This window comes from Cuculus canorus, chromosome 2 (assembly GCF_017976375.1).
Source record: "Cuculus canorus isolate bCucCan1 chromosome 2, bCucCan1.pri, whole genome shotgun sequence".
NCBI classification, from domain to species: Eukaryota; Metazoa; Chordata; class Aves; order Cuculiformes; family Cuculidae; genus Cuculus; species Cuculus canorus.
Genome location: NC_071402.1, coordinates 128732528 through 128758080, shown reverse-complemented (window position 1 = coordinate 128758080; position 25553 = coordinate 128732528). Strand labels below are relative to the sequence as shown.

At 36.6% G+C, this 25553-nt stretch overlaps 1 protein-coding gene across 15 annotated transcripts in view; it reads left to right on the top strand.

Annotated features, from left to right (window-relative positions):
• Positions 1-25553, top strand: part of HDAC9 (histone deacetylase 9) — a 458974-nt gene that overhangs the window by 412217 nt on the left and 21204 nt on the right. For all 15 annotated transcript variants that reach the window (XM_054058870.1, XM_054058867.1, XM_054058866.1 and 12 more), the window contains one exon: positions 16729-16862. In XM_054058870.1, coding sequence (XP_053914845.1) covers positions 16729-16862 — 134 coding nt within the window. The remainder of the gene's footprint in view (positions 1-16728; positions 16863-25553) is intronic.

The window sequence follows — 25553 nt, the reverse complement described above, 5'->3', positions numbered from 1 at the left end:
TCGTTATTTCATAGAATGTTTTAGGTTGGAAGGGACCTCAAAGATCATCCAATTCCAAACACCTTGCCATGAGCAGGGACATCTGCAACTAGACCAGATTTCTCAAAGCCCTGTCCTTGAACACTTCCAGAGAGGCAGAATCACTTCCAGAGAGGCAGAATCACTTCCCTTTGTCTGCTGCCCATGCTTCTTTTGATGCATCACATGATACATTTGGCCTTCTGGGCTGCAAGTGCACATTTTCAGCTCATGTCCAGCACTTCATCCACCAGTATCCTCAAGTACTTTGCAGCATGGCTGCTCTCAATTCCTTCATCCCTCAGCCTTTATTGATGCTAGGGGTAGTCATGACCCACGTGCAGCTCCTTGCATGTTGACCGCACCACTCAACTTAGTGTCGTCTAGAAGTTTGCTTAGGGTGCGCTCGATCCAGTTGTCCATGTCACCAACAAAGATGTAAACCACGATCCCAATATGGACCCCTGAGGAACACCACCTGTCACTGGTCTCTTCTTGGCTATCAAGCCATTGACCACAACCCTTTGTGTGCAACTATCCAGCCAATTCTTTATGCACCAAATGGTCCATCTGTCAAATCCACGGCTCTCCAATTTAGAGACAAAGATGCCGTGTGGGACAGCATGAAGTGCTTTGCACAAGTTTGACTAGATGATGATACCAATTGTTCTTCCTTTATCCACCAACTCTGTAACCCCGTTGAAGGCCACTGAATTTGTCAGGCTTGATTTGCCCTTTGTGAAGCCATGATGGAATTTCGCTGCTAAGAGTAAGCACTATTTTAGGAGTACGGAGATGAAGCATATGGATATGAGATGGTGAAGGTACGAGAAGAGATATAGTGTGTGAGCATGCCCCTTGTAAACTCCTGTTTATTCATCTGTTAACCTTCCTGCAATGCCTCAGACAAATTCCTGCTCCTTTGCCAGCCCCTGCTTCTCTAGCCCTCTTATGTATTGCCCTGCACATATCCTTCTGCACACACACACCAGTACTGTACACACATATATTTTGGCTGACAACTAAAAATTATGGGGGTTTTTTAATGTTCTGCTTCAAATATTTGGACACTTTCAGGCCCTGCTCTGTCTAGGAAGAACTTTCAATAAGTTTCGAAGGTAGACTGCAATTAAAACTGGTCTTAGCAGCTCATTACGTCGGTACCTTTAGATGATACAAGTATGCACCAAAATTTTCCAGTGAATAGAAGACCCTGAAGAGAGGAACAACTTTAAGCTAGTAGTGGTGGTGTTGTTTCAACAACTTAGTCCTTGAGCTGAAGGGAAGAGAGAATAACAGGAAGAAGCTGGCCACAGAACAAATAAATATGACATCGGTTCATACTCGTTACAACATATTTGAAAAAAATGAGCAACAGCAGCCATCAGCTTTCATGCACTTCATTGGAAAATGCCAGTGTTGTGTAACTTGACCAAAATGACCACATATACAACTGCACATGTGCAACCCAGAAGGGAAGTCCAGCAAGCATTAGCAGAAAAAAGACATTTTATGTGGAGGTCCTGTTTACTTGTAATATTTATTGCTTTCATCCACATATATCAGTTTAGAATATCACTGCGCATATTTTACTCTTTCAATTTTCAGAAGAATTCCAATAAACTCATTTTGCTACTGAATGGGAATGATATTAGAAAGCACTATTCACAGACTTGGCAGGATATGTAGGAGAGAAGAAAGGTCAATGCAGAAGAAAATGCTTAGATGAATAAAGGTATGAGAGAGCAAAGCTCCCCATGACAGATTATTGAGAATAAAGCTTTTTTTTTTTTTTAAACAAACATAAAAAAAAAATATAAATCAAGAGCACAAAAGCCTCATTTTATGATTTTTTGGTGCTGTTTAATTTCTCTATATCTTTTTTTGCCATTGTTAAAAAACAGCCAAAACTTCAAAGGCAAGCTGCATGTGTTCTAAATCAGGACTTCAGTTCTGATGTATGACAGCATAAAAATTAAAACTAAATAAATGTGCTGTCTGAACTCCCATATTTCTCAAAAAATTGCTTTAAAGGCTTTAAAAAATTAGAATTACTGCTTGATCTTACTTTATCAACCATAATATTTTCAGCAGAGTAAATGACAGAATATCATATTAAAAAGAGAGAAAGAAAAAAGAGCATTGCCTGAATATATCTGAACACCTGTATTTGGCTGTCTTGCAGTTTTGTCAGACATTCAAGGGGAAAAATGATACTTTGCAATGATTTGTCTGATATTGAATATGAACAGCATAAATTCTCAGCTTATCCACTGTTTTCTGGAAGGCTCCTTGACAGTCAGGGTAAATCGATGAAAATAAGGCAGTATGTCTATGAAGGAAAGAATAACATTCCTGGTTTGTCACATAAAGATGGTTGAAAAATGGACAGATTCTCATGAAAAATTGTTTGTGCAAATTTTGTACTGTTTTCTTTCCAAGAGATGAACTTTGTAACAGGCCAAGTTATTATTCCACTTTATGTGGAATAACTGCCTTTGGACATGATCTTGCTGTTTTCTCTCCTTAAATGAAATGACATGTCTGACTTCAAAGGTGCCTGACCAGAGTACAGCAGCTAAATCTGCCTCCAAAAAGAAATTGTGGGACTGGGGCCTTTGTGGTGTCCCTTTTCCTCTGGCATTTACTTTTACAATGGCCTTTTGCTGTTCTACAAAATCATCTTGGTTTGTATTGACTTAGTTGTTTTACCCGGCTGCAAAAAAAGGGAAGTGATGTAGGCAAACAAGAATTCAAATGCTGGGGATTTTTTTAGTAAACACTTTGTTGGCTTTTAAAACTCAATCATCCCATCCCTGCTCATATTCCTTTTTTGTTTTATATTAAGAAATAGTCACAGTTTCTGATTTATGTTCTCACTAAATTCTAAGGAGGTGTATTTCTTTGTAAATATTCCTGAATATTTATGTTATGAAGAGAGCTTGCTATTCACTATCTATCCTTTTATCTTAATTAAACTCTGTTCTGTTGTGTATAAAGTTTCAATTACGCATTAAGAGACCAGATACTATAGGTTGTCATTTTACAAGCGCTAATAAGAAATGGATAATTAAGGTTGGGAAGTCAAAGTAAGCAGTGTGCAGGGAGCCTGTAAGTTGAACATAACATTTGGCAAATGCTAACAGGATTCTTCACAAACAACTTTCTGAACATGAAATTTGGCAAATACTAATGTATGTTTACAAATGGTATTATGCACATGAAGTAGGGCTACGTTATCTGACATATATTTGTGATTAATACTGCAGTTCTAAACGTGTATAAATGATTGGCCATATCTACATATAATATCAAGACAAGGATAACCTCCTGGTCAGTTTGAGATGATCTGAGTTGCCCTATCTTTAATCATTCAGCCTTGTTGTCTGAATTGAAAGCACAGACCCCTTAGCCAGTGGAGCCTCCAGAGGCTCACTCTGAGTACCAGACCTCTTCAGAATCAGCTGACTGAAAAAGCCTTTCAGCCTAAGACACATTTGAAGAATCTCTTGGGGTTAATTACTACTTTTTTAAATTTACTAAGTGCTAAAGTTGCCTCTTCGACATATGGACTTCAGAGTTTGCCAAGATTTATCTTGGAGTCAGTTACTTCAAGATTTTTAATGTGCATTACTGATACAGATAACACATTTTCATTTTGGGTAAATTTTCTAATAAAGGCTTTACAGTGTTTAATCTAGCAAAGGGATTTGTCACTGTTTCCATATAGACATCACCCAGAACACACTTATGGAAGTGATATGTGTGCTTCACATATTAAAAAATGGCCTGAAATTTTGTTGATAGAAAAGAAAAATATCAAGATTTTGGATAATTAGAGTGAGAGCAAATAGAAGTTATATTTACATTGTCTATATTTTCTCTTCTGCTTTTTTCTTGGAGAAGCCCTCAACATTTTTTATTTGTAACAATCCTTTGATGACTGATGATGAAATAGTCTCAGACTGGCAAAGTGCCTTTACCTTTTCCTATTGTATTATTTCTGTCTGGTAAACTGCTTAAACTTATCCTTTCTCCTCTCCTCACTTCATTCCTAATTAAGATATCAGCAGCATGGAAAATAAATAAATGAAAATTTTGAATCTGGATTCACTGGAAGTAAAATCAATAAAGACTCTTTCCAGAACAATTTGTCCAGTTTGGCAAAAACTTTCATCACTCTCTAAGATGAATGTGTTGCTCAATTTAGGCTAAGCTGAAATTATTTACATACTCTCTCTTTGAAATAATAAATCTAGAAATTGCATATAAAAACTGTGCACAAAGGAATATTATTCATGTTGTAAGGTTAATTGCTCTAAAGTTAGGCCAAATGAGATTTATGATTGGTTGCACAATGGATCCCTTTTGCATATGCTTTATGAAAGCATTGTTAATTAAATGAACATCTACTACTCTGGAGCTTTGCTTTTCTTGGTATAGAGAGGGTCAGGTTCAGAATGTAACTATAAATGAGCAATAAATGTTAACTACAAAATTTCTGCTTAGATCAAAAAAAGTGGAGGAAATAAGTGTTCCTCTACCTTTTTTCTGTGTATTAGCTTTTTACAGTTATCCTCTTTACTGTAGTGAAAAGTGAGCTTATAGCAAGCTCTATTGTTAAAAATTGTTGATATAAATATGACACCTTGCAGCTCTAGATTTCTTGTTTCCCGAATCATAAGTTCAGATTAAATAAAAATGTTTTTATTTTTCTTATTGTCCAATTTGTAACATAAGCCACTTACGCATTGCAACTGGCCATGAAAAGCTACAGCCAGCAATTCATACAGAGCTCTGGTCCATGTATTAAATTGCATGCACTATATAGAGTCCCATAGATCAGATAATAATCATGTTGAAACAAATTTCTCTTTAGCTTTTCCAGACATTGCAAGGATGCAGGAAGACCAAGTACAGCATGTACAAGGGGTAAAAACATCCTAGTCTGAAGGAATCACAAGGACAATTCTTACCCAGGTTTTGGGCAACTGAAAGCAGATAAAATGAGAAGACCCCTTTTTACAATGTCGTCTACCTGCAAGCACACGCCTGCTCACCCACACCTATATTAGCCCTGCCAGCTGCCCATGTTGGATTTCACAGCTCTTGAACAGGCAACACCCAGATTTTACTCTACTTTGTATAGATTTTAGCACTGAAGATGTGTGTTTTATTAAGCATCAAAACTCATTCTTAGTTTGGAAATGAGTTTTTTCTTAACCTACCTCTAAGAACTTGTCCTCAGACATGTTCCTGCCCACATCTGAGCACTAATTCCTTGCAGGTATTATAACAAATGCATAGATTTACTGTTTGAGTTCACAATGGATATGAGGAAAAGAAAATTAAAGCTTTTGTTTGCGATCTTTGTTAAAAAGACTTCCAAGCCATCTTTGAGGTGCTCCAGGTTGTGCAAAGTGTATGACAAAGGTTATCAGCTTGAGATCAAGTCACATATCACCTGGGAAGGGGAGAGAAGCCACCTCTTCGACTGCAACAGAGGGCTTGTATGTGTGGAAAGGTAGTTTGAGTTTATTTGTGATGATACCATAGAATAAGACATAGTATGGAAAGATATACAAGTGGTTAAAAGGTTAGAAGGAGCAACTGATCTTGCCTCCTTGAGTCCAGATGAGTTCAGGAAACTGTTGTGCATTCACTGTAAAATCTCTGTTCTGGTTGATAAAATGTGGAGCTCCAAATATGTGTTTGAACTCTAGTATTTATTTCATTCACAATTATCTAAACTTATTTTACTATAGTTATAAAAAGAGAAATGTTGTACTTTTCTGTCCAATCTTTGCTCACAGTTCCAGAAATATAAATCCATTCTGGCTATGGGATTACTTCAGATTTTGTCTCTGAGACAGTACAGTACGAATGAATGGCAAGTGATGTGATTGCTCCTTGGGAGACGGACTTATTGTAAAGTACCTGCTTATTTAAATTCTTCATTTGTTTTAAGTGTTTTGTTTTAAGAGTCAGCACCGATACGTTTGACTACACATACAAACCTGTCACCTGAAACACACTGCATTTTCATTTCATTGCCAGCTACATGTGTTTAGACTATTTCTGAGTTAGTGAGCAGTCACTGAGGAATCCAGGGTTCACAGCAGACAAACTTAAATAATTTAGGATGAGAGTAAATGACCTCAAGTTGCACCAGGGGAGATTCAGATTAGATATCAGGAAAAATTTCTTCACTGAAAGGTGTATCAGGCACTGGAATGGGCTATTCGGGGAAGTGGTTGAGTTACTGTCCCTGGAGTTATTTAAAAGATGTGTAGGCAAGATTCTCAGAGATATGGTTTAGTAGTGGACAGATACAGTTGGATCTCAAAGATCTTTTCCAACCAAATAATTCCATGAGTCTATGATTTTAAATTTTATGTCAATATAGCTGTGGAACTACTTCACATTTCTCTGTCTAGAAAATGAACAAAAATATATCCCTGGAGAAGAATTCAGAAATGCTCTACATCCCTTTGCAGAAATAAGGTCATAGACCTCCTCTGCTTTCTTTGTGATCTGATGGTTACAATAGAAAATAATTCCTTGACAAAATTTAGTTTCGTGTTCATGTTTGGTTTTGTTCTTTCTCATCTACTTGGGCATCCAGTAATTTTGCTTATGTGCCTTTATTGTCTTTTAATAACAAATATATTTATTTGCCATCTTATTTAGCAACAGTCTCTTTTATTAACCCAACATGAACTTCTCTTCCTTTCCCAATTCTTTCATGTCTCTTTTTTCTTTCATCTTTCTCACTCATGTAATTAATATTAATTAATTAATTAATGCCCTCCACCATAGTCTCCAGCTTTAAAATTTAGGTAAAAACAGCGGGAAGATGCTAGAATTTTGCATCATTTATTTTATGAAATGAAAGCTACACTTTGGCCAAAACTTAGAATAACAAAAACATCCATCCTTCTCTGCTGGAGTGACCACTGTGTGCTCTGATCGGTAGAAAAGTTTTTAATTTGATATTTGTCCTTGTTGAACTTCTCTAATTATCTGTAGTGACACAAACACCTTTGTTGGCAGTGGTTTCTAAGTGGCTTTGCTATGAACTTTGGATATTTTTTCCCCAAGATTTCAGCTGCTGTGTCTCTTCCGCTTTGACAGAAGAGAGAATAAATGCAATCCTGATGTTGCAGTTTGGTATCTGTTGTTTGCTAAGTTTCTGGAGCCACTGGGGAGCTTTGAGCTCTGGCAGCAGGTTATTTTACTTCTAATTTTTAAAACTCTAGAGGGAGAAACAGTAGCTTTTCTGGCAGTAGGTATTCAGTGTCTCCATTTAGAAAAGCCAATGTACTGTTTTCCCTTGAAAAGATTATTGATGTTGCTCAAGGAACAGCATCTTAACACTGAGTGGATTATTTTTCCCCTGTTATGAACTTCCCACTTTTAAGGAGAATGACTAAGATGACTGTGATAATGCAGCTGCAACAACATCTGGAGTCCTCAAATTACCTTAACACTAGTTATCTGGATATAGGCCTGAGTGTAGCACAGAAATGTCATCTTTTGTCTTGATGTTTCTAGTGTTCAATGAAGAACGCCACTTATTTCTAGTCTGCCAGCTTCCTTTAATACTGCTGTCATGCTATGGTAACAAAAGAGGTAGTGGTCCTTTTCTTACTTACGAATCCTACAGAGTCGGGTCATTTCTCAGTAACTCTGCTCCTCACTCTGAGAAAATCCACAAAGTGGTACTCTATAACTGCTCAGCTATCTGAAGGCATTTTTCACCCAGGCCTTTATATGATCATTGTTTCAACTTTCTCCAAGAAAAGGTAGAAAACCACTGTGTGATGAATTCCATGAGAGTTTCTGGAGCACTAGTTCTCAAATGGTAGTTAAAGGGTCACCATTTGGCTGCAGGAGCTCACAGAAGCGCTTTTTCTGAGAACTGTGTGTCAGAAGAATAGAAATAGAAAGACAAGAATGACAAGAAAGACAAGAATGACATAGTCATTTCTAAGGAAAGATTTGATTCTGTGTTTCCAGGGTTTTCAGGATTTCTGGAGAAGCAAAGAGGCCACTCCTATTACCATTAATTTGTTCTAGACCACAAGTTGTATTGTATATGAAGCCTTCTCACTTACACAGCAGCAGAACCTGGCCTATCAACAAAATCAAAGAGGATCTGAATGTCTTTATTCTCATTCTTTAAAACTTTTACAAATCTGTGATAATGATGAGTCACATATTTCATTATTGGGAACAGTAAATAAAAAATATCTTTTACTGCCTCCTGTGCAAAAGAACAAAATGACCTTCACCCGAGACCCATGCAGTTCTCCACCACCTTTTCTTGTGCTCCCATGAGTTAAGGCTCTCGCAAACTCTGCTGTGTAATAACAAGAGTGACAAGGTTCTGACATGACTTCTTTATATGAGAAGAGGGTTGGATAGAGCCACCTAAGTCACTCATACAGTAGCTACAGTTTCTTTTACTCTGTGGGGTTTTACCTGCCATTTCAAGGCATCTGTCTGTCCTTTTAATAGCATGAATGGGGACAAAGGGTCTGCTGTATGGGTTGAAATCACATCCTTAATTCTTACATATTTTTGTAAGAGAACAGCATAATAGAAAGTTGCTCAAGGTAGTTTACTTGGAAATTGCAATTAATCATAAGACTGTAAGGAGTCAGACCCCAAACCTAATTTCAATACTATTTCCTTTAGTGAATTTTACACATTACCTTTTCAATAAGTGGTGACAGGTAGTGCATTTCTGGGTGATTATAGCATATGTCAGGTGGGGTTAACAGGCACAAGGCCAGAGGGAAAGTGAGTAACTACTTGAGATGTACAGTAATCCTTTAGAAATGAACTGCCTTATTCCCTCCTGGTATTATAAAATAATGTTTATTAAACAATGTGATCCAAATCCTGAGAGGCACTAGACCTCTGATTCTAGTACTGAGTTCAATAGGAGACTTAATGCCAAATTAGTCAGGAAACAGAGTATTTAATTCAATTCTATCCACCTATTGGAACCCATCCCTGATATGCTTATCGTATTTATGTCCCTAGTCTTGGAATGACGAATGATCCACACCTGGGTGCCAGGTCTTTTGATAATGGTATAAGCTGATTAACACTGGCTAAAGAACTAACCCTTAATATAATGAGATATGTTGATGTGATGGGGTCAGTAAATGACCACAAATAAAGTGAAAGCCCTAATTTGTAGACTCTGAGAAACTGTGTATTTTGGAAAGATCATTTAGTCTATGCTGATTTCCTTGGCAGAATTTTGTAGACCATCTTCAGAAAATGGCAGTCAGTTCTCAGCTTCTGAGTGATGGGCTTTAAATCAGATCCGTTGTGTTAGTCTCTTGGGTCAATTCAAAATTAACTGACTTGCCTTTTCATCAGTTAAGAAAAGAAATAAGTTTAGATCTTCCCATCAGATTGTTTTCAGACATAACTCAGTGCCCACATTTCAGCTATACTCATTTATGACAGAGGAAACTTTGCCCCACATACTTTAAAAATGTGTCAAGTTGATTTTAAAGGCAGTAGCAGTATAATAAACTTCTCCAAACTTAATCAAGCTTACTGATTTATTTGGATAGTCAATAGTAGTATCTAATTTTCATTCCAATGTGAATTAGAAACAAATTCCTCGTACTTTGAATTATTTTTTTATCAGATGTCTTGTTTTCTAGCCAAACTCTTATTGAGTCTAGACTCAGATTTGGAGATATAATCATCTGTAATTTGTAACATCAGATGCACATATTGTATATCAGTTTGAATCAGGCAACTTGATCAGATTTGGAAGAAGTTATCATGGTAAAAGCACTATCACTTGCACTAACAGCTTGGCAGATTTCACAATATGTGGGAAAGATTTTCAGTAGATAGTAATCAGTCTGATTAGTCTATCCCCATAGAATCCCCTCAGAGGGATTTTTAGTCATGGAGGGAAGGGCTGTGTTTGAGAAAGAAAGAAAGAAAAAGGAAAAAAAAAAAAGGGGGGCCCAAACCCTATGGAGATTCCCCACACTACCCAGATGAAGCAACAGCCTTTTTCAGAGAGATCTGAATCTGAAACTGAATCTGAAATCTGAAACTGAGATCTGAAATGCCACCTTGCTGTTTGCAGGTCTACATTTGCTCTCTTGATTTCTTGTTTCTGATGCAGAACACCTACACGTTCCTGAAAAAAAACATTGAAGAACCTCATGGGATCAATAATCTTTCTTCATTGCCAGCTCTACTTAGTAGAGGATTTACTGAAGAGGAAGAAAAATAAAAAAAGAGGGGAAGGATGGCTGGACAGTGTAGAAATTATTATTAATACTTGGGCCAGGTATGAGATAGAGTAGAAATGAAGACAATATAAGAAAACTGAGAAGAAAAGAAGGCACAGAGCAAGTAGCTATTAAGAACAGGGCTGAAAACATCAAATCATTTTGGGGAATATCCAGAGGTTCCTGCTTTGACTCTGGCAGCAGAAGTCTGTGGTTGAATATTTTCCCTCTGAATCCACATGACAGCACCATAACAGCCCTAAAAACATTATCATTATTTTGCACATCTCTATGACCTTTCCTGGAGGATGCGGAATCCCTATTGCTTGATAGTACAGGTTACAAAAGAAATCCCTTCCTTTTGTTTTAGTTTGAACTAGTTGGAGAAAAGACTTTGGGGGAGTTTTCCTCTTCCGTGTGTCCTCTCTGAGGAACATTTTGTCAGGTGGTCAGTGCTGGTGTTATGTAGTGAAGATCTACAAATTCCTCTTTCCAGAAAGACTAAGCAAATACGATGGACTATATGACCCACTTGGATATGTGTATATCTCAAGAGATTTGAAGATGGCCAGACTACCCTACTTAGGATTGTCAAGGCAGCCTTTTCCTGTAGTAAGAGAGGTTTGCATTATTTGGCTATTGAGAAGATATTCCATGTATCCTTGAATAAAGGCTTAATAGAGATTTAATAAATTATGTTCAGTGTAGCAGCTAAAGAGCAGCAAATTATGAAAAAATATATCACTGTAGAACTAAGAGGCATGCAATAAAAAACACCTCTTAGTTAAATTGTTAATCCATAAAAAAATGTGTTCCTGAGACCGTTGGTATTTATTTAATGTACAATTACTGTCTAATTTAATCTAAATTAAATGACTGCTTAAGACATGTAATTTGAAGTGTTACTGAGCTTCCTTCTCCAGTATTAAAAGCAAGAAATCAGCAGCTAATGCTTGGAGACTAGATCTCTACCATTTAAGTTCATAATTTTGTAACATTCATAATTTCAACAATTTGGAAAATGTTTTTCATAAGGATGTATTTGGCATTAAAATTTCACTTTACCTCTCACTCAGATCCACATCCTGCCAACTGAGTCAAACCTATGACTTAATCCAAATAAAGTTTTGATTGAATAAAAGGTCCTGAATAAAGACCTGGAAAAAAAAATGTGTTCTCTTATCATAGAATGCAAACTGCAAAATGTTCTAGCTCCTGCCAGTGCTGGAAGAGTGAATTATCCTTTGACTTTTGTATGGACATATTTACTTAGGACACATAGCTGGTGAGTCAGGAAGTTATGTAAAAACTGACCTAGTTAATTTTAGATGCTATTGTTGGAAGAATATCAATGAAAATTAATCAAATAGTCACAAAGGAACCACAGGGAAGGAGTGCAGAACACTGGTGGGTAGATTTTTGGCAGTGAACGTTGCAACAGTTTTAATGGGAAGAAAACACATTCTCAAGTAAATTGGAGAGTAATGACAGAATTAAATGGTAAATAATAGCTAAATACATGCTTGGAGGTCCAGGACAGAGACTGAGGACTTTTTGTGTTTTGCATGTATTCCTCTCCAGGCTGGTCCAAGTAGCCAGAGGAGCTCACCAGAACTCTGCCTGTGATTTAGGGTTGGAGTGTAGCTTTTAAGATGCTGAAGCTGAAAGAGCTGTTGCAGCCCCGTTGTTCAGGCGGAGAAAGCCGAAGCTTTCTCCATAACTCCAAGGCTTTGACAACCTTTGTGTTGTTGACATGTCCTTGTTCCTCCACCAGCTGCTTCTCCTGAGCAAAGGCCAGTACCATGGCTCTGCTCAGTGGGCTATTACCCCAAAAAATGACTGTGCAGGAGACATCTGCTCTCCTTATGCACAGTGGGGGAGAGGGAATGAGTCTGTATTCTGTTGAAGCAGGTTTAGCCCCTGCTAACTGAGTGTTTGCACATTTGCTGGCAAAAAAATTAGTTGCATATATGACTTTATGAAAACAAGGAGTTCTGCAATGCTGGCTGGGAGTGTACTCTATCCATATGTTTCCTTTCCTTGTCTGCTGAGGAAAGGATGTGAAAAGGATAACATTCACAAATTGTCTTCTTTCTCAAATGTTTCCTTCTCAAAATGGGAGGCTGTACAAACTCTGACTTGTTAGCTTTACCTTGTCTAGTTGTGATATACAACACAGTTGTGTGAGTCCATTGGAGAGGAACTCACCTGGTTAGCAGGTATTTTACCTGTTCTTTACTTGCCAAATTACATTTCAGGTTGTTAGAGTACTGATATCTAAAAAACAAAGCCAGAAAACTGAAATAACTCTGGATTCTCTTTTCATACAGTTTTACTCTTTTGCTCGGTTTTCTGTAAGTCCAGGTAGAGTATAGTTGCTCCAGTGACTTTGGTCCAACGAGACAGAAGCCTCACCTATGTCATTCCTTGCTGTCTGGCAGAACTAGAAGGAGCATATGGGGAGATTGTCTGTTATGAAACTAAAAAAGAAGAAAACAACAGAGACTTTGCTGGGGCATCAGTCCGCTGAACGCTGAATGACTTGCTTTGATGGCAATTGAAGTTATTGGCACACTATGGCCTTCCATTCAGCCTGGCAGCTTGCTCATTAGTATAATACAATATTAATTTTCCCTCTTCCTGGCTTCCTGCAGTAGAATAGTTTCTTACAGAAGGCTGAATATTGTATCTCCTCCACAATTAACACCAGAGGAGAGGAAAAGGTATAATTAAAAAGTACATGTAATGTTTTTGTTTTAAAAGATTATATTTTCACTTCAAAGGTTGGCAAATAACAGCTCATATATGGCATATTTCTCCACTACATAACATTTTTTATAATGCTTTCAGTTTTAATCTAGACTGTTTTGCTTACTTGTACAATGGTGTACCCACAGGTTATTTGTCAGGAAAATGTAAACCAGTTGGTGAGTAGAATTTTCAGAACACAGTAGTGTTTTAATGTCATTTCTTGTGTAAATTGAAGGTTTATCATTGTCCTTAAGGGGGTCATAGCAAATGAATATTAGATGCTCTTTCAAATCCTGCTCTGGGTGTCTAAATATTGAATCTGTGAAGAAAACAGGTACTTCTAACATTTAATTACAGAAATTAGGGAAATACTGTTGGCACAAAACCAAGCTCACAATTTTCTGGCACACTGCATGCGCCTAGTTTTAAAAAAATGTTGTTAATTCTCTGAAGTACAAATTCACTCAGAATACATTCACACATATTTACAAGAAGATTTGAGAAATACCCCTGCACGTATAAGCTTTTTCTCACTTAGTGTCTGAAATAATTAATTTTTTAAAGACGATTTCTTTTTTTTTACTATTAATATGTGACAATTTTATTCATTTTTATGGACATCAATTACTGTGGATGCTGCCAGGGCCATTTCAAGCCCTGATTAATAGACGTCTGTCATTGAGTGAGGCATTCAGACTCTAAATGGCCCAAAGGCACCTGCAGCCTCAAAAAGCAATGCCAGTTTAAGGCTGGACTGAAAAGCAAGCACTGATGTTTTAACGTGACTTTCCAATTTAGTGCTGAACTTTTTCTGCTTCTATAAAGTGCCACTAACCTATAACTGTTATGCATCACTGCAAAAGCACAGTTTTAGAATATGGCAAATCCAAACTGAAAATATCTTTTAAAGCCAACATCACAGCTGACACATTTTTCAGCAGGCACAGTAAAAGAGCCAAGAACTGCTGCTGATTTCTAGAAATCCGTGTGAGTCGGCAGATCCAGGATTCTAAATGCTTCTCTGACTCCTTTTTCAGAGTTGGTCAGTAGGGTGTCAAATATGTGCTCTCCCTTATATCATGGGAGATGACTACTTCTTATCACGGTGCTTGCTACTATTTTCTTCTTGGGCTTTCTTAATTATTTGGCATGAACTACAGCCCATCTTAAAGCCATTACTTGACTGAGTTTCCTTTCTTTCCATTTTGTTACTTCTGCACTCCAGGGGATTTCCTTGAGGAAGCTAATATATTTCCTAGGTTGCTGCAGTGACACAGAATCCAAGTTTTTTTGTTAAGAATTTCCATGACTCATTTGGTCACCGGCAATGTTGGTACTGTTGGCTGAAGTGATTTCCTCCCTTTCTAGCAAGTCACCTTTACATTCTTGCAGTAATTACACTGAAGAAAAGCCCCATCATGGTTCCTTGGTTTTGCAACCCTTTACCTTGTTACTATGATCTCTGTTGGGAAAGATGTTTTTGTACGGGTCATTGCATCCTGGCTCAGCCAGGGGTGATTATTATAACATTAACATTAGGAAAACCATTAGGAAACCAAGCAGACAAACTAACATCTTAAAAAATCTATGAGAGATATTATGTATGGTTGCCTACAAAAATAAAAATGCATTACAGGAGTCTTTATATTTGTTGCCACACATACCTCAAAAATTACAATGTGACAGAAACAATATTTGCAGTTATATAATATTTTCTGAATGTGTGGGGGAAACACGGTAGAGTTTTCCCTTCTTCGTGGAAGTTGTATAACATGAAGGACAATGTTGTCTTAAAAGTGCTGTTGGGTTTCTTACAGACCCAAAAGTTAAGTTGTAGAAATGGGGAGTTTGTGCATGTTCATTTTTCTTCATTTCTTTTAAATGTTGTATATTCAGCTCTACACTGCTGGCACTCCTTTCTTATGAATCCAAAGACTTCATGTGTAACATGCAGACAGAAATAAATCCTGTAGATAAACAAAAGTAGAAATTGGCTAAAGATCGAAAGTTATCCTCATTCCACTCCTTCCCTCACTTTTCTATATTGTCTAAATTTGATCCTTTGTAGAGAGTATTGCACATTCCTTTTTTTTTCACAAAGAAAATTTAAGCTTAAATGAGAGTTTAAAGTTTTACTTGTTTTTCAAAGCTGTATGTAATTTGAACCACAGTGTAGTTACTTTGCTAGAATCAAAACTGCAGTTCTTAGAGGGTAAGATTGTGCGGTGGCCTAAGGAAACAATATTTCACCTCAAGTGTGCTGTGATCATCTGTAGATTAAGTGGAAAGTAGAAAGTTTTGCTTTTTTTCTTTTCTTTGTTTTTTTATTTTCTGTGCAGCTAAACCAAATCTGGTATAGTTAAGGCCCTATTCTGAAAAACAGATGGGCACGGGCTTAACAAAGTTGTAAAATGTAAACAGAACTAATTATGAGACTTCTTGTTTGCCAGATAAAGCCTTAAGTCTGTTTTGGAGAAATTCACAAGAAAATATGCTTGTAAATTTTGTAGTTTTTTAATCTTTGATGATCATCTTCACTGGAACATAACAAAAAAATGTGGATTTTGCTGTCTTCATAGAGCCCCAGGCTTTAGCAGGTATCTTCTAAATGCTTTGTTTAAGGCTATGGAATGCACTGGGATGAGTAGTGGTGATCATTAGTAGAGCAACTAGAATAAACCAAATAGAAAAGTTAAGAACAAGCTGTGATGTATATTTAACTTAAATAGTTTCAAAACTTTACTTATGATTACTCGCTTAAAGGAGATTAATAAGAAGCAATAGCTTTCCTAGAAAACTACTACAATATTTCTCCGCTAAGTCTCCTCTCCAAATTAACATCTTTTCGAGCAATTTTTCTTGTTGTTTCAAAAGAAAAAAAATATTTTTACTTGAATCACAGATGAAAAGTTTGGGGTAGTGTTTATGTAGTTATAGATCACCACATAAAATAAAGTACCATTTTTGGCAGTGGAGCAGAATTGCTTAGAACATTGTTGATCTGGAATGAGTGATACTGGTAGAGATATCTATGAAGTTCTGGACAGTTTCAACTTATTCCAAAACCTTGAATCAAAATAAGTGATTTAGTTATTAATGTTTCCAAAAACACTTCAAAATGAAGCTGAGACAACATATGGTTCTATTATTTTTCAGTCCATGGTTGTGTATTATACTCAAACCCCCGATACAAAGGAAGAAGCAATGTGTAAATAAAAATTTCATCATCTCATTTGAAAAACGCAATTATTTTTAATTATAGTGTCATTGTTTAGCTACAAATATTATTTGTTGTATTGATGCCATAAGTGACCAGGATTATGTCAGATCTCTCTAAATGACATGGTGTATGTTACTTTGATGTGCAAACATGAAGAGAACCCAGGGTGGTAATAGTTAACGAAGGGAAGAAGAGAGACAACCTCCTGTTTCAATGAATCTTCAGCTATTAGGGATCACCATGAGGAAAAATATCTCACATCTGCCTCATACAAAATTCCATTTACCTAACTCCAAAGCATCTGGTGTGGGCCTTAGTCAGAAACAGGATGCTGGACTAAATATATCCTACGCTCCCTGTGCAATATCTGTGATCTTTCTACATGCTCATGCAGCAGATGTGAAATATGCTATTAATATCTGTTCTGCTTTAATTATTTGTGCCACTGTATTTGAATACTAGGTTTTGGTCACCTAACCAAGCAATTGCTGAAGCTAGCGGATGGCCGTGTTGTGCTGGCACTGGAAGGAGGACATGACCTTACTGCCATCTGTGATGCATCCGAAGCCTGTATAAACGCCCTTTTAGGAAATGAGGTAAAACATAAATCATAGTAGGCAGAGGGAACGATCCAAGTTTCCTGAAACTCCTGTCTTTGATTTTCTTTCAGTAATAATGGCATCAGTCCTTTTTTTCATTTGGTATAAAAAAACATGCAATTTGAATGTCTTAGAAATGAGCATACCTCAGATGATCTGGTTTGCATAAATAGCTCTAAATTAGATTATTATATAAATCCTATAGTGTTTGCCTGAATTATTCCCAGCTCTGAATAAGATTTAATACCTCAAAATTGCTTTTGGTGATGTTGTGCTGAATACCAGACTTGACATCATTGGCAGTCATTGGTATGCATATCATTGATCAGTATCAGAACTTCCAGTCAACTATCACAAAAAAAAATGGCTTTTGCAAGGTATCTGATAATCTTAGGAACTGGATATTGCAAAGGTACATTTTATTGGAGTACTTGGCAACTTCAGTTGGCATATGGAAGAAAATATTTCAGAGGCTTTTGAAAATGAAAGGTTATAGAAATGCGTGCAAGACTTCAAAAAAATTTTCTTTAAGTTATAAATGAAGATTCAGGTTAATCTGTAAGTGATTTAAATGGAGTGTCCAAGATTTGTCAAACACTGTACCTATTATTTAAAAGCTTTTCAGAGTGGACTGTCAGACCAAGTAAATATGAGTATATGTTATTTAGGTAGACAAACACAGGATAAGCACTCACATTACTGAAAATTGTTCTGTTGTCCACTACAAAATATCTGTTCTCCTAAAAATATGGTGAGAAGGAAAATAAGCTTGCTGAAGATGCAGCCAAAAAAATTTATGAAAGGACAAAAGCCTTTACCATAAATTGTGTATTTCGCAAGACCTTGTTATAAGGTGCAGTGTGTTACTTTTTTCCCCAGGGGAAGTGGTAATAGCTATATAATCTTTCCAATAAAATATACTAGTGCCAAATTGCAAACTAGCCTGCCAGTTTCCTTCTACTTCAAGACTTCGTACCTATGTGAATAATGGGAAATAGTGTGTCTTCTGATAGATGTTCGTTATAAGGATTTTCTACATATTCTTTAAAGTCTTTGCTTTTTGTTGTTACAACCCATGCAGAAAAATGTATTTATATTTATTATTTTCTCACATTATACATGCAATGAAAAAGTGATAGTTTTTTTGAAAATATTTTCAGAAATGTGAAGAAGTAGATGTTCAAAAAAAAAAAAAGAAAGAAAAAAAAGCTTTCATTGGGTTTTATCTATTATAACCTTTGACAAATTCCATAAGGAGAATTTTCCAGTGTGGTGACAAGCTCTGTTGAAAAAGATGCTCAGTTCAATGTTATTTCTTTATTTAGGTGCTGAAATAGGGATTATAAAACCCAGCTTGAGGCAACTGACAATCTTAGTGAGTGCAATGTTGCATTCCTGTTCTGCTGCCATTCCAGGGCACTCTCGTGGATATTCTCTGTCATCATCTTCCCTGCAGCAGTATCTTATGGCACCAGTGGCTTTTCATAGCCCTTCTAAACTCATTCTCTGAAATTTGCACCACTGTGAGACTAAGACAAATCATCTAAAGTTGATGATGTGTCTTTCTCTGTGTAGGTGTCTGGGTCTCTCTATGCAGTTATGACCATTTGGTGGTGCTACCCATTTATGAAATGTCTTGTTTTAGCACTACTTCACAACCAGCTGCTATTTCTGCTACCACCAATTATCCATTATCCAAGAGGAAATACCGATCTTAAGAAAAAGGAACAGGCTAAGTGTACCAGAATAGAGACTTTTTTTCCATTTGATTTTAGAGTAATTAGTGAACAGGAAACAGATAAATTGTGAGTCTATCTTTGCGAAACGTATCAAAGATTTCAGGAGACACATATATTCAATAATTGAGAATTAAGACAAAACTAATCATTAAGCAATCTTTTATTCATTTGTTAATGAACACAATCATTAATGACTTGAAACATCTCATGCAGTAAGTGTTGGTCTCATGTGCTATTGCTCACAGAGTTGTCTTCAGGGTCTTGCATTAATAGTCTGATGCAGCAGAATTTCCAAGTGAAAATATGCTATGGCTGCTAACAGGAGATAAATACCCCAGAGAAGATGTTGGTACTGACGCCACCATAAGAAACTGATGTTTGCTTAAAAGAATAAGTAAAAGTGTTTCTAAGGAGCAGACACTAATGATGAAGTCTGATACATAGACAGAAATCAGCATGTCTGTTCACATGTGTAGATTTATGGCATCACATCGCCCATATGATATATATTGCTGGATTTCAGCGTAATATTCATGAACTTGCACAGCAAACTCCAAGCATATTCCAGCCAAGGACAGAAATAAAGTTTTTCTTCGAACAATCAATTATTGTAATTTGAGGACACATTCTTTCCTGAATGCATTTCTTTACAGGTGATTAATTGGATAATTATAATTTATTATCTGGCCTTCACTTTTACAAATAATGTTATGTAGTGCAACCCTAGCTTAAAAGAACTAGCAAAACAAACTTCAGTTTCTAAACACTACACATGTAATTGAACTCAAATTAGAAAGGTTGGGAAAGGCCTTTGTACAGTATTCTGGAGTTTGTCAGATGTATTTATTCATGTACTGAGGATTAGAATTCATAAACATTTTGCAGATTCTTTTTTAAAAAATTATTTTCTTTTGTTGTTTTTGGCCAGGACTTGTTAATACAGAGATTCATTGCTTCATATGTTCTATACCAGCAGAATAACATTTTTTTTTAAAAAAGCATTTGTAAAAGTAGCCACCTCTTCCAACTTTCATTGAGAGTAGGTCTGATATGTAGAAGTAAAATCAAATTTATAAGAGAAAAATGCTTTCTTTTCTTAATTTATCTCTGAACGCCAAGAAGGAAAACAGGTTAACATCCAAAATAGATAAATTTTGTTCTAAGTTATGTGTGACCTGCAGTACAGTGATCTGTTAAGTAAGATAACTTTTTACTCTTCTCTTAATAAATGCAAGTGGAGCCACTATGAAAAGAATACACTATCAAGTCAATCTTCTTTAAATAATTTGAACGTGGCATAGGAAATTCCTACATACAGTTGTTGATTTTGAAAACTAACCAAAAAAACTATTTAAAAAGTCTCTTTTTCTCAGAAGAGTTCAGACTTTAAGTGAGTTATCAGTCCCACCTATATGTGGTCAATACTTCTAAAATTCTCTGCAGAAGTACTTTTAAAAGATAATTTCAAATTTTGATGGAAACACCAGTGGGATTATAATTGTTGGTTTTCTATGATTGGAGGTACTTACATTGTTAATTGTTTGTTTCCAAGACCCAATTCCCTAAAAGAGGTGCCTAGTGATTTTTTAGATGCCTTAGGGTATCCAGGACATCAACATTGGACTGGCAGATCTAACACTGAACTCAGAGGAGATTGTTACCCTTTCTGAGTGGCAACTGGAAATCAGGCAAGGCACCCTACAGTATCTAAAATGGATCAGTCTAGTCTGGTTGTGTGAATCTCTCCTGAAATGATGAGAAAATTAAAAAGAAAAGCTTGGAGGTAAAGGAAAAGATAAATTAAATAAAGATAAAATTATTGATTAGAAAGTTTACATATAAAATTGCTTAAAAAATGTTTTACATATCTCATATTTTCTTATCCATGATTCTTTGAACAAGCAGAAAAATGCCATGTCACTTTGAGAAAAATCCATTTAACCATTTGCAGAGCTAATTAAGAGCACTGTAGGTTATCTCTTTGGAAGGAAATCTTCCTAAGAGGTGAGAAGAGATTAAGCAGCTGGATTCCCTTGAAATCCAAAATGAAAACATGGAGATCCTTCTGGAAAGTAAAAAGGTATGGTGGGCATCTATTGTTTTAAAATATCCCTGAATCTTCTCAACATTATTTGAGAGCTTGTCCATTAAATGAGCATCTGTCAAAACAAATTAAATGATGGCTTCAGATAATTAGAAAAAAGACATTGCTTTTAAATCTAGGCAATTATATGCTCTCACATTTAAAATTAAATTCTTTTGTTTATTGTGGTAATCTTTAAAGGATTCTACAGTTTTTCATAGACCGATTGTATAGTTTCAAATACTTATTTTTCAAGCATGTATTTATATATATACATTAATTAAGAAAATCATTAAATGTATAAGAAGTGTGTGAAAATTGGGTTGAATATTGAGATTTTTCCCCAAAATCTTTGTCATGGAGAGTGGATATTCCACACTACTTTCTCTGTCCTATCTTCAGTGCTATAAAAACCTCTGCTATGCCCTTTAGTGCCAGGTGGTGGTGAGTAATGCTTTTGTATAAAATACATGCTAGTATAGGTTGTGGTTTCTTTCCTCTACACATTGGTTATGAAGAGGCACTTTTTGGATTTAAAAAGCCCTCTGGGATAAGCTTTCTTTGAGTTCAGTATCCTAAATCCTGCAGCTTATTTCCAATCTATGTTTGGTTGGGAATTCTTCTGTAGCCAGAGAGAATAAGATAGGATTCCTTCAAGCACAGAACTTTTTGAGCCAAAACTTAAGGATATCGTTTTCCCTTCATGCCATACTTTTCAAGTAGATAGGTGGGATATTGCCATGGGGGACAGAAGCCAATCTAACATCATGGTCCTTTTGATCTGTTTACAGGTTTGGGTAGTTTCCCTTAGCTCTATGTAGTACAGCAGTTTGCCATGATCTATTAGAAGCGACAATTACTCACAGACAAGGTTGTGCTTTTTTTGTGTAGAGGAAGCAGAGAAGTGCAGTCCAAAGTGTCCTCTGCCCGGCGGCACCCTGCAACAAAGTCACACAGAGGGTGCATGTCTGTTTCCATTGACTGTGGTGGCCAAGGCTGAATTTGGCCCTAAGTGCAAAAACAATTTAAAGTGACTAAATTTAACATCTTCTAGTAAATATTCTTCTGGCTTGAATTTCAGTCTGAAGCAGAATTTGACAAAACATTGTGATTGGTTGGCTCCCAAGCATACTTGAAAACTTATACTGGACAATTTTCTTGCAGAGTGTGAAGTATGTGCTTCTTTCTTGCAATCTGTTGAGCTGGCATTTAGGAGGGGATGGTAATTTAAGTGGAAAGCTCTTACTCTGCAGCTTTCCTGCCGATGATGAAAAGTTGGCATATTCTCCTTTGTGGAATTCAGTGTGAATCTGGGGCTGCTTGCCAGCTAGGCAGTGAGCTCTGCCAATATGGCCTGGGCTGCATTAAAAAAGGGTTATTTGTCAGAACAGGTAAGCATTTCTCTCTCCAAATGGGAATACTCATGGAAGTGAATATGGCCTGAGATCAATTTTATATTGCATGGTAAACTTATTCACAATCTCACATCTTTATTATTAATCTGGATCTAATAGTAGAAAATAATTAACACTGAGACTAAATCACCTGTCAACTGCTGCTTGCATAACGTCAGAGTCCAGAAAATGCCCCAGAAATAGAAAATTAAATGGAGTAGGAAACAGCAGCAATGCATATGCAAGAGGTCAGCATGGTGACATCAAAGCCCCCAAGGTCTGGAAGTGGTTTGGCCAAGGGAACAGAGAATAATATGATTCAAAGTTACATATTTCCAAGGTACCTCTTTTTTTGGGGGGAACTGGTGGGCGCTAGTTGCCCTTTGTGCCTTTGAACCTATTCCCTACTGAATACTGACTTATGTGCCACATGTAACTGTGGTCACAGCCAAAATGATAAGCCGGATACTCATGTACACTCCAAGCTGCAACTTCTCAAAGTTGCAAAAACAGACCCCAAACTGTTCAGATAACAATATGATACCCTGAACACAGCCAAGGTCGCTAAATAAACCACAACACAACCTGGATTCGATCCAATACACCACAGTGTCAAGAAAAAAGAAGATACATAAGATAAGTAAAAAAGAGAGAGGAAAAAAAGTAGCAGAGAAAGAAAAGAAAGAAAAATAGTCACCACCCAATGGCACATGGCAGTTCCTCTGGAAACTGTGGTCCATCCAGCAGCAATTCTTCAGGATCTGGGTATATCATATAATGACCCTCTGGAGCATGATGAGGTTTCCCTGATATGGAAGAGGATTCAAGTTCTCCTTGGCTATCCTGAAGGATGAGGAGGCAGAATAGGTCCAGAGTGGAAACTGAGCTTGGTATGCAACGTGAAAGTTTTGTGGAAAAAAATGTGAAGGAAATGATCAAACATGACTATTATCTACACATCCCCTACTAATAGAGCTAACAGATGGAGTAATGATTGGGATAATTGTTGGATGTTTAACCCTTTTTCCTCTTTTCTTTAAGTATGATGCATCAGCTTATCCTGATTTCTAAAAGCATGTCTGTCTTTTCTAAATATTCATCTGATATATCTAGATATTCAAATGCAATTTAATTGTTAAAAAAGTTATTACTGTACTGATAAATAAAGAGGTGTCAATGATACATTAGGAAAAATAAACACATTTTTAGTTCCTGCAGAATTCCACCTCTGAAGAAGGAAACAAAATATTCATATTTTAACAGGAAATCTCCTCTATCTCTACATCAGTTGTTCCTACATTACTAATTAGTACAAGAGACCTGCAGAAAGAATCTCAAGGTACTCAAAGGGCAGACACAGCTCTCCATCTTGCAGTCTGGGAATTCCTTACCTTGTGCTATTGTTCCCACTGTTATAGCCCAGAGCTATTTTGTCCTACTTTAGGGGAGTGAATTGGATGTCAAAGCCTCTAGGAATTAGGAAATTTTCAAAACAGAACCTTAAACTACTGTTTGCTTCTCCTTCCATGTTTCTGTACCCAGTATGACCAAACAGAACTTCAGGATTTTATCTTCTTCTTAGCAAAAGGATAGATTATTTTAAACACAAAATAACAAGTGATAAAAGCAAGTGCTGTCTATCTACAAAATCCAAGGTATAGCTTATTAAGATTATTATATAGATTATTGTTCTAAAACCTGTGAAACTTGATCTGTTGGTGGGCGTTTTCATAAACAGGCAATTTTCCCCCAGGTACCTGCAAGAGTTACCAAGTAGAGCAACCTGTGAAGATTGTGAGGTCAATGTGGTTTAGGAATTGCAAACGTATCTGTAAATATTCTTTTTATTGTAATTGCTCTTTGTTCTAATCCATGACACATCTTAAATAGCAATAATCTTCTTTTGCAGTCTGGCCTACTTGATGCCTACTGAGTTATGACCCGGGTCAGGTCCTACCAGCACTTCTCTGCCCACTTACTTACTGTGCAGAATGAAGAAACTTATGCTATTTAAAAACAAAGCATAGTGTCATTGTTTCTAGCCACAAGGAAATCTTCCAGCTGTAATCCCATATGGGGTTCTAAGGAAATAATAATGTGTACAGCTCATTTTAGTCACTGAGACTCCAAAAGACTGTTGATAATTCCAATGTCTCTATCACTGACAAGCATTCCCTGTTTATCATAGTGGTAAGATCCTGGAAGTTCTGGGATTTGTAGTTGAACTTGCTTAAAATAGCACCACTGAGGGAGTATCTACACTCCAATTACTTCCCACTTTGTGTACATGGATCAAAGCTGATTTTATCGAGTTGTTGCGTGCCAATGCAGTGGTAGCAACCCAGAGGACAATATATGATGGCTACTGAACTATTAACTTCACAGGGGAAGCTCCTTGGGTGGCCTTCACTTGACCTAGTTTAAAGTAGACCCAGGCATACTTTAAAAAGGAGTTTTGTCTGCGGTACAGATGTCTCCTGTCAACGATGGTCGAACTTCCTTAGCTTTAGAGAACAGGAGACTGGTATTGATTCCTTGTGCACCTCGACACGGTTGCTACTCCCGGCTCTGCAGGAAGCATGCCTCCGCACCCAGACTTAACTGCCTGTGCAGGGAAGCATTAAAACTGGCTGGACTCCTAGAGTAGTTCAAGGACAATATAGTTAGTACAGTAAAAGAAGAGGCATTTAGCTCAAACAGTCTTTTACCCTTTTCTAAGAGGAAAATATATGAAAGGTGGACAAAAAAATCACATGTGAATGAATTTCAAAATTATTTGCTTGGTATATCTGTCCATTGCAGAACAAAAATAACTATGCATTAACTGAATAATTCCTTCTAATTTATTGTGGTGCAGCCAAACTCAAAGAATATACAATTAAAACTGTCTAATTAAAATACAGCTGACTCTATAAAAACTTACTTAGAGAACTCTTACTGCTGATCTGCATAACTAATTTTTATCTACCACTTTATTTGAAATTAATGCAAAGCTAGTAAAAGCGGCTGTGTTTTATGGTTTCCCCTATAAATCTTAAAATGTGTAAGATGGTTAGATGTAATAACATCAGAAAAAAATAAAGATAATAGAGGGCACACTTTGGTTCCAGCGTGGCTTCAGCAAGGTTTTGTTTGGAGTGCCCAGCTGCATATACAGACGCAGTGGAATTTGGTTTGTGAGGAACCTACAAAAATTACACAAATAACTAACATTTTTTTAATGAATAATGCACAGACATGCACCTGCTTCAGAGACTCCATAGATTAGTTTTGCAGCCAATAGAAAAGCCCCTTGGAATTCAATTACATGGCTGGAAAACAGAAAACAAAATCATGGCTATAGTTTTAGAACTGATACCAGCAAAATGTTAACTAGTTCTTGGGCTAAGCTTTTCCTGAGGATTAGATTGTTTCAGTTTGTTTTACTTCCCTGTAGGTTATTGAAAATTTATATTATTTTATTCTATTCTTG